Below are 12,217 nucleotides of genomic sequence, written 5' to 3'. Positions count from 1 at the left end.
ATGTGAAACCAGATTGATGGACCTAATAGCCAGTATAATAGTGAATGTAAAATTTTAATCAGTTAAAAGTGGCACTTTCTCTGGAAACATAAGCGCGCACACACACACACACACGTATATATATACACACACACAAATTTTATATTTAAGAAATAATAAATAATGACTACAATGATGCAAAATAATGTAGTACTTATCAAAATCATTTAAAACTGAAATGATTATGTTTTCATTTATATATATATATATATATATATATATATATATATATATATATACCTCAGTCAAATTAGACATTGTTTTAACATTGTGAATTTGTGAGCATTATGAAATTCATGATGATCAAAGCATAATTGTAAAGAGAGATCTTGCTTTTAATCATCACTTGGAATAACAATAATTTATGGTGAGAGAACATGACTAACTCATCATCGTGCTATTCTCTTTAAATGCATTATTAGCAGATGAAATGCTGCCCAAGGAATTTTGTATTCAATAAATTTTTCAACTGGAAATTACATTTGGAAATTTGTTAAACCCTTAAATGACACTCGTTAAAACATTTTCAAAATAGGAGTCATAACACATTTCCTACAAAAACCAACAAATAGAAACTAAAATTATTAAAATGAACATGAAATGTTTTATTAATGAATTGGAGAGGAGGAGGGGTTAAATAATTAGTAACTCGATAAAAATTTATTTTAAAACTATAAAAAAATATTTTTAAAATAAATTATTAAAAATGTAAATATATAAAAATTTGTTTGGGAAGAATTTAAGTTTAAAATTTTGCATAAATTTGTTTTAACCATTCATAAATTTCATTAAATAGAAACAATATTTAAAGCTTATTTGAACAAGGATAATTTGTTTTTTATTTTTATCCTTTCAAGCATTCGTTTTTTTTATCTTTTGATTTTTTTGCAATATGAGAAATGCTGCCAGTGATATTATTGTAATGTTGATTTGAGTTAACTAAAAACTTATGCAGATGAAAAAATTTGCCAAACACAACCCGAAAAAAGAAGGCTCCATTGCACCAAAAGAACAGAGAGTAAAAAAAAAGAAAAAAAAAAACAAAAACATTTTACTGAAATCTTATTTCATTCTGTTGACAGAGTCCATCGAAATAACACACGCGTAAGTGAAAAAAAAATGGTGAATAAAATATGAGGAACATTGCATAAAGAGAAGATAGTTTTGCTGCTTCCCAAACTTTGAGATGAAAAGTGTTTTGTTTTTTCCTTCTTTATCAGCTTTCTCTCTATCTTTTTTTATTAAAAGAATACAAAGGAGAGAGAGAGAGAGAGAGAGAGAGAGAGAGAGAGAGAGAGAGAGAGAGAGAGAGAGAGAGAGAGATATTACGGATTGTAAAATACAGAATGAATTTTTGCAGTCCAATTCATGAAAAAATGTATAGATGGAGTATTTTTGTTGTTGATTTTTTTTACATAATTATTTGAAGTAAAAATGAATGATGCTGTTGCTGCTGCTGATGATGATTCATGATGATGATGATAGATGTGATAAAAAAATTAATGCTGTTCATCGATTTGTGAATGAGGAGGAGGTTCAGTAATTCCTGCTGCCACAGCTTTTACTTGGATTTGTTGATAATCCTGAAAAATAAAAAAGTATAATAAACATAAGATTTAACTGATTCATACAAGATTTGAACTTCTTATACAAAGAAGTATTTAAGAATAATTTTTATTAAATTATAAGTGCAAATAACTGTAGACGACAGGAAATATCAAATACCGAAAGAATTTGATTGCTCATCCTGATAAACATGAAAATTTCTTTACTAAGGATGCACTTAATTACTGGAAAGAAATTACAGGAAAATGTTAAGAAATTTGTTTTAATATTAAACAATTTTGTAAAGAATGGATCGTATATATGAGTATAGATAATATTGGGAGTTTTCAGATGAGATTTCAAAGAATCTGAATTTATTAAAAGTGACACTGATGTGTTAAAGTATGAGTATAAAATATGATAGAAGAATTTTTATTTACATGTTAAATTGGGATTATAAATCCCCTTCTCCATAAAGCTTAAATAACAAATACATTGCCGCATAACATGAATGAAAATGTTTTCAGGAATTTCAATTCTTATAAGTTACTTGTGTACATCTTTTAAATAAATATTATTTATAGTCTTAAAATTTGTTTTGGACATGTAGACCTATTATTTTGCTGTCACATACATGTTCCTGGTGTTTATAAACATATTTAAATTCGATGATGAACTGAATAAAAAAAGTGAGTGCTGATCAGAGGTTGCGTTGTTGGAAAACTCCCAGAAAAAGAAAAGTTCTCTTGCTCAGTTTGTAGAAAGGAATTAGAGAGCAAGTCAATTCTTTGTGGTATTTGTAAGCATTGGATACATAGGAAATGCAGTGGAAGTACAGCAAAGTGGGGAGATGATAACCATTTTGTGTGTAAGACAATGGATACAGATGAGAACTCAGATGTTGAGAAACTATATTTAGATGGTGAGGCAATTGAGCTTCTTTAAAGGTTTTCTTGCCTTAGTGATATTAATGGAACACAGGTAAAAGTTGATGCTTGTATGATTGAAAGTTAGGAGTGAATGAAACTTCTGTAATTACTAACCAGCAGAAGTTTACCAATCTCAACCAAGGGAAGTGTCTATTAGGTATGTCTATGCAGTGTGATGATATAAGTGAAAGCTAGTCAGTGGAAGATGTGTTGCATGCCAAAAAAAAAAAATATATAATGTGTAATGTAAGTGTTAATGACAGGCTTAGTTCCGATGACTTCAAGGATGAAATCTGGATAGTATAGAGAGATGTGTGTGTAGGAGACTCCATTGGTTTGATCATATTAAAAGAATGGATGAGAATTCTTAGAGAAGTTGATGTAGGTCAGTTGAGAGGAAGGTCAAGAAAAACGTGGAGGTAGTTATAAGGATGGATTTGAAAGAAAAAAGGATAAAGACCTGGCCAGAGATAGGTTAGTTTACAAGTCAATTTCTAAAAGCTGTCCAAAATATGGCAACATGTACAACACACGCTAAACTGAATATGTTGATGTCTAATTAGTCATTGAAAAATAAACACTTTTTTTAAAAATAATTCTAAACTATTTATAGGATTTAAATTTAAAAAATTTATATAATGTCCTAGCAATTTTATTGCAACCTGATATTTTTTAATTAACTAATTCTTAATTAAATTATCTTTCCAAAATTGTAAGTATCTTTTTAAAATAAAATTCTTCATAAAAAAGAAATAATGTGGATGGGTGGTGCTAGGTCAATGAGTAAAAAAAAATTGTAAGTGAAAATAATTTTCATAAATTTATCTACCAATTCAAGGTCAAAATGAAAACATTTATCAGGCAATTTGAAATGATCAGATGGAAACATATGCAGGCATAGTTTGCCCATATTATTTAATCAAATATGTTTGTATAGATATGATTTTTTTTATTAATACAACATTATATTGCTACACATTTGCAGACATATTTTGGTGGAATCTCATGCAGCTTGTGAAAATCTCAGAATATAGTTGACTGAAACATGCCTGAAAATGTGTAGCCAAATATAAATTTGTATAAATAAAAAATTTTATAATAATAAGTTCTATTTATTTTTGAGCACTTTCATATAAAACACAATAAGGGTTTTCTGTTTTTTTTACCTTGTGGATATAAACTTAACTTGATTACTATTTTTTGGTTTCATTTTACTTTAATGTAAGTTCTCAAAAAACAAGGGACTCCTTCATGAGATTAAAACTTGATCTCTATATAAGATACATAAATACCTGAGTGTTTCATTAAAGCCCTCCTGTACCTCTAACACGTTACTAAAGAAATGAAGAACATTATTTTTCCTCTCCCCAATTGACCAGTTAACTATGCTATAATATAGCTTTCCTGTGGTGTCTTGATCTTATCAGATTCTAAGACAAGAATTAATCTAATCTGGTGAAGTATTCAACTTAGTATTATTACTAGAAGCAACATCACTTGGAGATGATGCATCATTTTTTGTATGATTCAATATGTAGACATACTGCAGAGATCTTATTTGGGCTTAAAATACTGTTATTTGATCAGGGTTAATTGTAGAGAGAAGTAACCTCATGTCAGGCTCTCCCGACAAACCTGTGTACAGAGAAATCTTAGACACTTAAGGATAGTGTTTAGTAGGCATGTAATTCTCCCATATATATATTTCTATATATATTGTTTCAATCTGAAGCCTCCGGTCTTGATCAGGGCCAGTCTTTTTTTAACTATACTAGCAGTTCAGTCCACCTTTGCTCGGGCCCTATGTAATGTTCATAACTTTATGTGCATATATATATATATATATATATATATATATATATATATATATATATATATATATTAAAAAGTTTGATTCATGTCCAGGTGACCTACATCTAAAATTTCAAGTGTTTAGATCCAAAATTGGCAGAGGAATTTGGTAGAGTCTGCAAAGGTCAACTCTGTAAACTTTGACCTCTTGCTAACCAAATTTTCGCCCAAAAATTGATAAAAAGCTTGCTGCATGTCTCTGTAAAATTTCAAATTTTTAGATCCAAAATTGGCTTAATAGTTTGCTAGAAACTGCAATGGTCAAATCTTTTCAACTTTGACCCCATGGCTGCCAAATTTTTGGCAAAAAAAACGATTAAAACGCTTGCCCATTATGTAAAATTTCAAATGTTTAGACCAAAAATTGGCTGAGAGGTCAATTTTTTTTTTTGACATTGACCCCAATTTTGACTTCTTAACATTTATTGTTTTGGTCTCAAATCAAGTTAAAAAGTTTGATCCATGTCAAAGGAATCTACATCTAAAATTTCAAGTGTTTAGACCAAAAATTGGTGGAGGCGTTTGGTAGAGTTTTCAAAGGTCAAATTGTTGAACTTTGACCCCTTGACAGCCAAATTTCTGGCCAAGAACTGATTAAAAAGATTTTCTCAAATCTCAGTACCCCTTATGTCAAATCTCGAGTCTGTAGACTGAAAATTGACAGAGTAATTTGGTAGGGAAATGTACACACACAGACAATTTAACTTTTATAGATATATAGATGATATAGTTAATAGAGAAGAATAGGGTGGAATAAGTATTTGACAAAATCAAACTCTTAATGCTTTTATGACATTTGTACTCATGCTTAATCTGAATAGAGTCGTACCCATGGACAAGAAAATATGTGACTTGTTAGGTCATTCCATTGAGTTGTTGTCCTTGTGCCAAACGGAGGTAAGTCACTATAAATACTAACACACTCTTACTGTATATAAGTAGTAAATGCGCATACATATACTTACTGGAATTTTTATTACTGGATCCACCAGATGAAAGTCCCTCTCCCTGAGACAATTCAGTACCAACAGTCAAAGATTTGCTATGGTGCTTACTGTGTATACTACTTGAATTTCGTTGCTCTAACAAGTGGGAGTCTGAGACCCTGTAGACAGGATCGCTATCTTGTGTCAGTAGCCGGTTTAAGATAACTTTCCCTCCAGTTAAGTTACCTCGATTCACAATTTCAAAACTTTGTCTTTTGTAATTATCAGGCTCGGTTTTGCTACTCAAAGACATCGATTGATCACTCTCCCAGTGCTTATGTGATCGTTTGCTCTTACTGCTACTACTACTACTACTACAACTACTGCTGCTACTACTACTGTGTTGTGTCCACTGTTTACTCTTGGAGAAATACCGTTTCTTGAAGTGCTTTTCAGCTGATATATCATCGGTGTCTAAAGAGTAGCTGGATATGTTGCGTTGTAGACCAGTTGAAGAGTAGTGGTCGGAGTGCTGGCTTGAATGGTTAGACGACTTCCCACATTCGTCCAGAACAACGTTGCAGGATTTTGATTGGTCCATGTTATCGCCAAGTGATGATGGACTTGACTTCTGTTCTGATGATAGCCGGCGTTCTTTGCTTGTGTCCATGTTGTGGTGAGAGGTGTAGTTGACTTTCTCTTTTTCCTGTTGAGCCGGGCTACTTTTCCAGACTGAAGTCCATGAATGAGAACTATTCATATGATCAGGGGAATCGGGAGGGGTGTTTCCATCTTGACAAACATCTGAGGGAGGAGTGCCAGGGGGAGTACGTGGCCCATTGATTAGGGATGCAGTGATCCTTGGTCGGAGGCGCTCTTCATCCGTAACTTGAATGTTCTCCTTACGCGAATGTTTACGTCGGGAATCACTCTCGGGGCTTTTCCTCCGCTTCAGACGGTTGCGTTCAACCTCATAAGATGCATATTTGGCTAATGCATCAAGGTTGCTCCCTGTTTCCACCTGTTGTTGTTGTTGTTGTAACTGCCATTTCTTTTTGGGGGACTCATGTGAGTCTTTTCGACGTTTACTTCTCGAGCCTGAAGATATACAAAAACAACAAAAAAAAAACATTAAAAATACGTTAACAAAATCAAAATATTTTGTAGTCACAAATTAGTCATTGAGAATAGAAATAAAAAAAAAATGTCTGATAAAAATGTGTGAGTTCGTCACAGAAGGTTACATTTAACATATAGAAATAGAAGTTAACATTAAGTTTTAAATTTGAGCTAAAGATTCTAGTTTTAAAAAATTAAAAAGGCATGAACTCGTTTCTACCTACTAGTTTTAATTTCTCATTAATAACAAACATCAATAGTTAATGGAGAAAAACAAGGTGGAATAAGTACTTGACAAAATCAAACTGTTAATGCTCTTACGACATTTGTGCTCATCTTTAGTCTGAATATGTAACATCACTGTTACACTTTAACCATGTCGTTACATTTCAACCACTCGGACCCACACGCTGTCTGGTACTGTCGCAAAGGAACAAACAAAAAAAAAAAAAGGGAAGAAATAAAAATCCGACTCTGCATTTTTTTTTTAAAAAGTACAAATGAAATGCATTTATTCAGAACTTTTCCAACAACAATGCATTTCATAATCTTTCAAAAGTCTTTTCACAATTTACAACACCCTGTATAACCTTTTTTTTTTAAAGTTTCTCTCCCTGTCACCCGATATCGGCTATAGTCAGTGCTTTCTCACCCCTGACTTTACATATCCATTTTCCCCGATACGCACTTTTGCTTCCTCTTTTTACTTGACTATGTGCTGTCCTTTTTTTCTTTTTCTCTTTCTTCCCATGACATCCATGCGTGCACACTTGCTTAATTTGCTGATGCTAATATTTTTGCTAGTCAGCTATCCTATGGCTGCTGCTGATTTCGTTCATCGATGCTCTGTTACAATGAGAGCATACACCGCTTCATTACAAATAGAAGCATACACATGTACAAGAAAATGTGATTTAGTAGGTCATGCCATTGAATTCAGGTTAGATTAGTTACATCAAGGAAAAATGAGTTTGTAAAGCCAGTTTAATTTTGAATAAAATAAAATACAACAATTAGTCTGTTTTGCTATAGCTCACTCTGTTTTTTCTGTCCATCTATGGGTTAAATACTATTAATAATCGTGGGGATATTTCTATTGTTTATAATTGACTATTCGGTGCAAAGTCTATAAATGGTCCACAAGTAATCTTTTTTACTATAAAAATCTGAAAAAAATCTTTATAATGTACGTACTTGTCACTGCATGAAAATGTCATATTCCAAAAATTACGTAAATCGATCAAGTAGTTTTTTTTTTTTTATTTAAGAAAATCAAATATGAGACATTTTATCGAAGAAAAACTTCATGTCATCTTGTTTTTGAATGATACACTGCTAGCGACACCTATTGGGAATGTTTGGAATATAAGATCAGCAAGGGGCAGACAATCGACTTTCCACACTAGAAAAAAAAACTTGGAAAATTAATACATAAGTTTTTGAGTATGTTGAAAACGAAAATAACGTTTAAAATTCCAGCAAAAGAGTAGTTTCCAAGATATGAAGAATTTTACGTAAATTGAGCACCCACACGTTGACGCTCCTCCTACAAAAATTCGGCAAATGTGTATTTCAGCGGCATAAATTCAAGTTTTACACTAGTTGTGGCCATAAAGTGGGTGATCATTATATGTTAAATTATTATAGAAAAGTGATCCCCCACTTTCTTTAAACTAACATATCTTCATATGTATATATATATATATATACATATGGGGATACTTACAATTAAGGGCCATATTTTAGGGGGCACCCTTAAGTGGAGAGTTCTGTAGAGAGATGCATGTTTACATGACATTTAACTTTTTGCATGTTGAAACATGAACAGAAGTAATTCTAAAGGCTAGTAGTTCAGAAGAAAGACACTATCAGAATAGCGCATCCTGCATCATCTGTGGATATCCACAGTGAAATAATTGGATTTAGCTGATTGTGGGGTTATTTGGTTGTTTTTATGCCAAGACCAGCAAATTTGTTTAGCATTACAAGTTAATTTTTTCTTTTTAGATAATTGTTATTTTTATCAACTTGCATGAAAAGAACTATGTAAAAGATGCTTAAAACCGTTTGAATTATGCAAATACCATCAGTAGTTCAAAAGTTATGAGAATTTTAAGTGCCAAAATTTAGGCTTTTCCGTGGACATTTTTCTTTAGAAAAAGCGGGCTAAATTACGGACCTCAACATTTCAAGAAATTTGGTAATTTCGCCACCATTTTTCAAACTATTCTCATGAAACCTGGCACTCTTATGTAAAATTGTGTGCTCTTTCTGATTATGCAGTCAAATCTGATGTATCTCTTCACCATAAGCCATGAATTATAAATTCAGATGTACAAATTTCAATTTTTTTTAAACTGGCGCATGGTATCATACAGTGGGTGTCTATTTATGAACAAAACTAAGTATTATAGTAGTATTTAAATATAGCTTTATTGAGAATAAGCATTTTTCTGCCTCTTCACCAAAGGAGAGCTTAATCTTGAGTGTAGCCATTGAATGCCTAAAGAGCATTCATGGCCGGTATTTACTACTCCCCTTACAGAAAAAAAAATTGAGGAGATATGAATTAATCTCAGAAATAAATTGAAGAAAATTTTTCATATAGATTTTGGATTTCTGTAAAAGATGGAAATTCCCATAGTCGACCAGAACTTATGCATTTTGGGACCAGTCCAATTTTCAATTTTGTAAATCCTCTATCTAGCCCAAAATATACCCCTATTTTCTGAGATGCAACCATAAATAGTACTCTACATGAATCCTCGATGTAACTTTCATAGTACCAGGATACCAGGAATCCTGATAAACAACAACTATATATTCACCAGTTGATGGTAATTTTTGTCATTTCTATTCTGTTGTTTTACTGAAAATTCAATTATGTAAACAAAGAAATATAACGGTAATTTTTTACCTTGTTTCCACCTAAACATTTAAAATGATTACTTCTATAGGTTTTAGGATATGCTGAAAACGAATATTGCATTTAAATTTTCTGCAAATAAGTAGTTTTCCGGATATTAAGCAATGTCATTTCTTATGTTATTGCTGGTGGCCATCTTGGTATGCGCAAGCGTGCAAACACAACCCTGAGAAACTATGCACAAACGCGCATACCAAGATGGCCACCAGCAATAACGTAAGAAATGTCATTGCTTAATATCTGGAAAGCTAGTCATTTGCGGAAAATTTAAATGCGATATTCATTTTCAGCATACCCGAACACCTTTAAAGGTAGTCATTTTAAAGAAAAATGTTATGGTGGAAACAAGGTAAAAATTTACAAAATGCATCACAATGAAATTCTTTATCAAAGCGCCTTATTATTATTATTATTATTATTTAGATATCCTCAGTTAAAAAAAAAAGGTTTGTTTTACAGATTCAAAAAATGGTCTTGACAATGAGTTAAAAATAAATTCAAGTTTCACAATATCTTTTTTATTTAGTTGTTAGATAAAAGTACAGAATAGTTTACAAAAAAACACCCTTCCTTCCCCATGTTAAGAATGGGTTTCTAAATAACATTATTTCAGCATGGTATCATAAGTGCACAAGTACCTTTTATTTGTTATATATTTGTTTTTTTTTTGACCACAAAAAAAACCCACAATTCTACCTTAAGTACAAATAAGTTAAACGCATGTACTTAGTACATTTTGTTGTTTTTTAACGCTTTTAGTGCATGTGTACTAAAAGCATTAAAAATAACAAAATAGTATTGTTTGGAAATCAAATTTGAAAAACTTGAAAATAATGTTTTTAAATTGACGAACTCAGAATAAAAAAATGACTAGTAAGACAGTTTTCTATTTTTAAGGGAATACTTTAGTCAGCTCAGCGCATGATGCGCTTAGCGACCGTTTTTCTGTAAGCGGATTTAATTTCTATAAAAGATAACATTTTAAAGAAAATTCCGCGCAATTAATAATTATCAAATATTTACATATTATACATGAAAATAATTCTGAAACTATTATCTATATGAAAATGGATGATATATGCCGATTTATCTGATCAATTTTGAAATATTCTTTGTCAACTTTGCTCGGTCGTTTTTGCTTCCTGTGGTCGTAAAAAAAAAATCAAACACCAGTAGAGATGGACTTCTTTGTTTATATAGCCTGTAAAATTTCAGCCATATCCAATCAAATTTAACCCTGCACATATGTATCCAAATATAGCGTATGAAATGTAAACATTGAAAAAAATGTTTCCCTTTTTGTGGTCACCATTTTTTCATTTTTAACTTGGAGCATAAAAACATTGAACACATTAAAGAAAAATAAATTAACATCGTTGGAATGCTTATTTTATTCTCTTTCCATCAATATCATTCTTTTAAAAATTGACCAACAAATAAAAACGATATGACTTGTTGAAGCACATTAGGTATGTAATATTGTTGATGTCCATGAAAATACAGCATATGTTTGTAATGCTAATTTGTTGGAGCACATTCAATTAAAGCACTTGTAAAACAAGCACAGGGATGCAAAATTGTGGTGATGAGACAGAGGCTGGAGCTTGGTGGACAGTTTGGGAACTATTAGATCAGAGACTCTCTTTTGAACTCGTTGATGAACCAGCCCATATGCGACAAAAATACTCCATACATGGGTGAATAGTGGCTTTGTTCAGAGATATAAAATACTGGCAGTTGTGACAAGTTTTCTAGAATGTTAGAGGGAGCCCACTTTCATTACAACAGCCTTGGCAGTATCTTTATATTTGTTCCAATTCATATTGCCTATGAATATTAAAACCAAGGAATTTGAATGTTTGACTCTTTGGTAAAATGCTATTAACCATGGCAATTAATCGTTGAAAAGGTTTCTTGTAATTGTTAAAGGAAAGAACATTATTTTAGTAACATTAAATGTTACCATTTACTTATGTCTCCATTCAAGTATAAACTGGAGGTAATTTTCTAAGAATTCAGCCACTGCTTTGAATATGTGCACGTTCGTTTTGATCACATGTTGAGAATAGAGCATGGTGTTATCAGCAAATATATGCATCCCTGACAAAATTTAATTGGAGCAGTCATTTATGAAAATCATGAATAATAAAGGTCCAAGGATTGACCCCTGAAGTCCACCCACATTAATGTAAAATTATTTGGATGTATAGTCATCAGGGACAACCTGAATATTTCTTTTGGTTAGGAAGAATCTCATTATCTTAAATATTTGTTCAGTAATATTTTACAGAATTCGATCTGTATGTTAATGTAATGATAGCACGTTTTGTGTAATGATTAAAAAAGAAATGGTTTGAAATGTAAAGATGGTTAAAAAGGAGATCCCCAAAGAGAAAAATAATAAAACTATTACCCACTCAATCTTTACAGTAATCATTAATTTTAGTAAAAATTCAATTCTAAATAGAAACAAAAGACAATGAATTTAGAGTATATAAAGAACACATTCTGGTCAATCTATGGCTGTTAGAAATGGCCAATGAAGGTAGTTGATCAATAAAAGTTTAAACTTTGATAATGACTGAATCCACCGAATGTTGTGCCCACATGCGGGCAACTATGCCCTAATTGCTGTTCCCCGCAACACCTCAATCTAACCTCTGTTCTGTTGCAACAAGGAGAGATATACTTCCTTGTTTGGGCCATGCAGGTAGGCAGCTGAGAACCTGGATTCCACCTATCAGAAAAGACTTGGCAGAGCTCTCAGGTCAACCAATGGTGGTTTTTCAATGGTGTAATATTAACTGGTTCAACATTCTGTGCAACCTTAGGAATTGGGTTAGGGTTAGGGTTAGGGATAGGAATTGGGTTAGGGTTAGGAA

General features: G+C 31.9%; 1 protein-coding gene across 4 annotated transcripts in view; it reads right to left on the bottom strand.

Moving 5' to 3' along the window:
- Positions 1 to 851: 851 nt before the first annotated feature.
- Positions 852 to 12,217, bottom strand: part of LOC145295921 (uncharacterized) — a 299,082-nt gene continuing 287,716 nt past the window's right edge. For all 4 annotated transcript variants that reach the window (XM_080141733.1, XM_080141734.1, XM_080141735.1 and 1 more), the window contains 2 exons: positions 5,330 to 6,388; positions 852 to 1,622 (listed from right to left, as the gene is read on the bottom strand). In XM_080141733.1, the coding sequence (XP_079997859.1) occupies positions 1,576 to 1,622; positions 5,330 to 6,388 (1,106 nt within the window). In that variant the 3' untranslated portion in view covers positions 852 to 1,575. The remainder of the gene's footprint in view (positions 1,623 to 5,329; positions 6,389 to 12,217) is intronic.

The sequence above is a fragment of the Euprymna scolopes genome, chromosome 16 (assembly GCF_053919585.1).
Source record: "Euprymna scolopes isolate OS-2025 chromosome 16, ASM5391958v1, whole genome shotgun sequence".
Lineage (NCBI taxonomy): Eukaryota > Metazoa > Mollusca > Cephalopoda > Sepiida > Sepiolidae > Euprymna > Euprymna scolopes.
The sequence above is the reverse complement of the archived record's forward strand: the minus strand, read 5'-3'. Positions and strand labels throughout refer to the sequence as shown.